This window comes from Coffea eugenioides, chromosome 6 (genome assembly GCF_003713205.1).
Source record: "Coffea eugenioides isolate CCC68of chromosome 6, Ceug_1.0, whole genome shotgun sequence".
In the NCBI taxonomy this organism is placed as follows: Eukaryota; Viridiplantae; Streptophyta; class Magnoliopsida; order Gentianales; family Rubiaceae; genus Coffea; species Coffea eugenioides.
In genome coordinates this window covers 47,899,180-47,902,242 of record NC_040040.1, presented here as the reverse complement: position 1 = coordinate 47,902,242, position 3,063 = coordinate 47,899,180, and the positions used below count along the sequence as shown (strand labels likewise).

The window sequence follows — 3,063 nt, the reverse complement described above, 5'->3', positions numbered from 1 at the left end:
CCACCTTTTACACCAGGAGGCTAGCCTTTAATTGATTGGAAGGTTATTGGATCATTGGCCCAACTACAAAACTCTGAGGCTCCAAGCCTTACTAGCTTGTGGAAAAACTCCTTGCAAACATCGAATTTTGAACCTTTTTTTTTTCTTTTGGAAACGATAAGTGCTTGTATTACTAGACAAAAACTTTACAAGTGCGAGCAAAGACTCGATTGAACTTTACAAGCGGCGATTTTACCACTAAGGAAACCAAAGTTCCTCATCCAAAATAATGCCTAAGGCATGAATGCTAAGCTTGGAGCTTAGTTGAGTCTTATCATTTCTAACTAGGCAAAAGGAGCACATATGAAACAAATCTCTTAGTTGAATAATGTCATCAACCACAGTAGCTAGTCGAATGTCACTCACTCTGTTTGTGCAGATATAGTTGAGGAGTTGAGGACTTTGCACTTGGAATAACACTTCCGTTAGTAGCTCTGCGGCAGCCTTACACATTGCCAATTTAAGTGCAATTGTTTCATCCACCAGGTTTGATCCTGAACTTCTAGCCCGTATCGCCCAACCTCGGTGGAATCCTTGATCACATTGTCTCAGACTTATTCCAATGCCTAGGCCATGATTGGCCATATCTGAAGTTACTCCAATCCTCACTTCCACTGTCCCATGTTCTGAGTCTAACTGTGGTATTTGTTGATGAAGAACTGATGTTTCCTCTGTGCTCTTCCTAGTTTCTTTTATATCTAGTTCCACCATCTCTAACCATTCCTGGTGCGCCTTTTGAATAGTCTTCCAAGGCTCCTTTTTCTTACCATTAAATTCCAGCTCATTCCTAGCTTTCCATATTTGCCATAGAATATGTACAGACAAAGAAATGTGTTGCCATCCTTCCGGTCTGTTCCTGGCTTCTGAGATTGATGTCCACCAATTTCTAAAACTCCCATGTTGCTCCATCATTCCTTCCCATTGGACAGGGGCTAACTTCCAAATCAGTTTAGCTTCCCTGCAGTTCAAAAGAGTATGTTCTATCGTTTCCATTTCCGCTCCACATCTGCTACAAATGGGGTCCCCAATTTTCGGTTCTACCGAACATAAGCGCTCTGACTGGGAGTGCATCATTAAGGCATTTCCATAAGAATATTTTCTGTTTGTGCTTCACCTTCAGTTTCCACAAGTCCTTCCATAGCCTTTGTGTGAGAACCCGTAAGTCCCTAATATTTTTCCTAGGGTTTTTCCCCTTTAATTGCATGTTTTCTGCATTTTCTGGCCTAGGAATATTTTCTTGGTGGATTTTATGAGTAATTATAGTTTTTAGATGATTTTTCTAGCATTGGGTAGTTTTTGAAAAATTACGGATATAGAAAGGACGTGGGACCCACTAGTGCGGAAAGTTCGGAAAAATTCGGCCAATAAGGATAAGTTTCGGATACTGTGAAAAATTTATCGGGTGTTAATGGATAAGTAAAGGAGTGTGAGGTGATTGATGTGAGAGGTGACCAAAGGATTGAATTGCATTTAATGAGATGCCATGTGTCATTAGATGGTTGGTGGTGTTTTATGATTTTTATTCTTTTGTTTTGACCTTTTGACCAAGTGGTTAAATATCTAAAAATTACCTCAAAAATTCATTATTTTCACTCCTTGGTGGCCGACTTCCTCAAGCTCAAGAAGGAAGAGAATTGCTTCAAATTTCAAGCTTCCATTTAGCTCAATCTTCCAAACCTATTGCCTAAACTAGTTTCTATTCCATAAAAGCTTTCCATTAGGTGCTAGTGAGTTGCTTAGTGAAGTTTTTTGGAGGAGCTAAGGTGCTCTACCACTTCCTCTCTCTTGTTTACTTGGTAAGTAGTGATTGACTATCCTCTTACACCTAATGATGTTGAATTTATGTCTAATGGTGGCTATTGTGTTAGAAATTGTGGTTTATTTCTTGGTTTGAAGTGATTTGGTTAAGTTTTTATTTTTTTGAGGAATTTTCTGGTTTTATGTGATCTTGATGGTGTGGTTGTTTTTGATGGTTGGTAATAAGGGGCTATGGCTCTAGTAGGTGCATATGATAGGAAATTGCAACCAATTTTGAGTTTGGATTGAATTGTGCAAAGTTAGGGTTTCATTACCCCCTATTCTGTCCGGTTTTGGATCATAGGGTTAGAGGCTGAATTGAACTTTACTCAAAACATGAAAGTTGTAGGTATTGATGAGTTTGAAGTGCCTGCAAAATTTCAGGTCATTTGGAGTAGTGTAGAGTGAGTTATGCCGTTTTTACTGTTGCTGTTCTGGGTGATCAGAATGTGCGAACTGCACTTGTAATTGGCCATTTTGACTGGAATTGCTTTGGATTTTGATGATGGTGTCTTCTGATGAAATGTAGCTTGATGTCTTAGCTATCATATGCCTTTGGAATCAATGCATTTGGACCTGTATAGACTGACTGGGACTGATTACAGTTTTGTGTGATTTGGGAACCTGCAATTACGGTTCTGGCTTGGTTTTCTACATTTTTGACCTAGTTGTGCTAGGATTTGGATTGAGTGGCCTTCTACATTGTTGTAGCCCTGTCTTTTAGCTTCGAGATGGTGGGTTTTACGCCCTCATCCGATAAGTGTAGCGCATTTTGTGCCATTACCGCATTAGGAGGCGAAAACTGTTTTTGTTGTTGGATCAAATGAGTTCCCTTTGCTGAAATTTCTGGTTTGCTATTATGCTTGTTTATGCATATGAAACCCTATTGGGTTATAATTGGCTTGGCTTTATGACTCGTTATCGAGTCTTATGGTATTTGTTTACATGTTCTAGGGCGTGACGTTAGTGCACGACGTACTAGGGACGACGGTGCATGAAACCTCACTTGCTTAATTGGTGAGTATACTACTCACTTGGATGTTTATAATGTGGCTTTGCTATATGCTAATGTGATGCCTTGAAGGCTTGTTTGGCTATTGGAAATGATTAGGGTGAGGGTGTACTTGACCGCCCTCATTCCTTTTATTCTTGTGACCGATTGTTTACCGTTTCACTGTATTACTGTACTGCTATATGAATTCTTGGATTTCATTCATGGAAATTGTT

General features: G+C 39.5%; 1 protein-coding gene across 1 annotated transcript; it reads right to left on the bottom strand.

Annotated features, from left to right (window-relative positions):
- Positions 1 to 237: 237 nt before the first annotated feature.
- LOC113774283 lies at positions 238 to 1,032 on the bottom strand. The gene has a single exon (XM_027318836.1). The coding sequence runs from the start codon at positions 1,030 to 1,032 to the stop codon at positions 238 to 240; it is 795 nt and encodes a 264-aa protein (XP_027174637.1).
- Between the last annotated feature and the right edge of the window lie 2,031 nt (positions 1,033 to 3,063).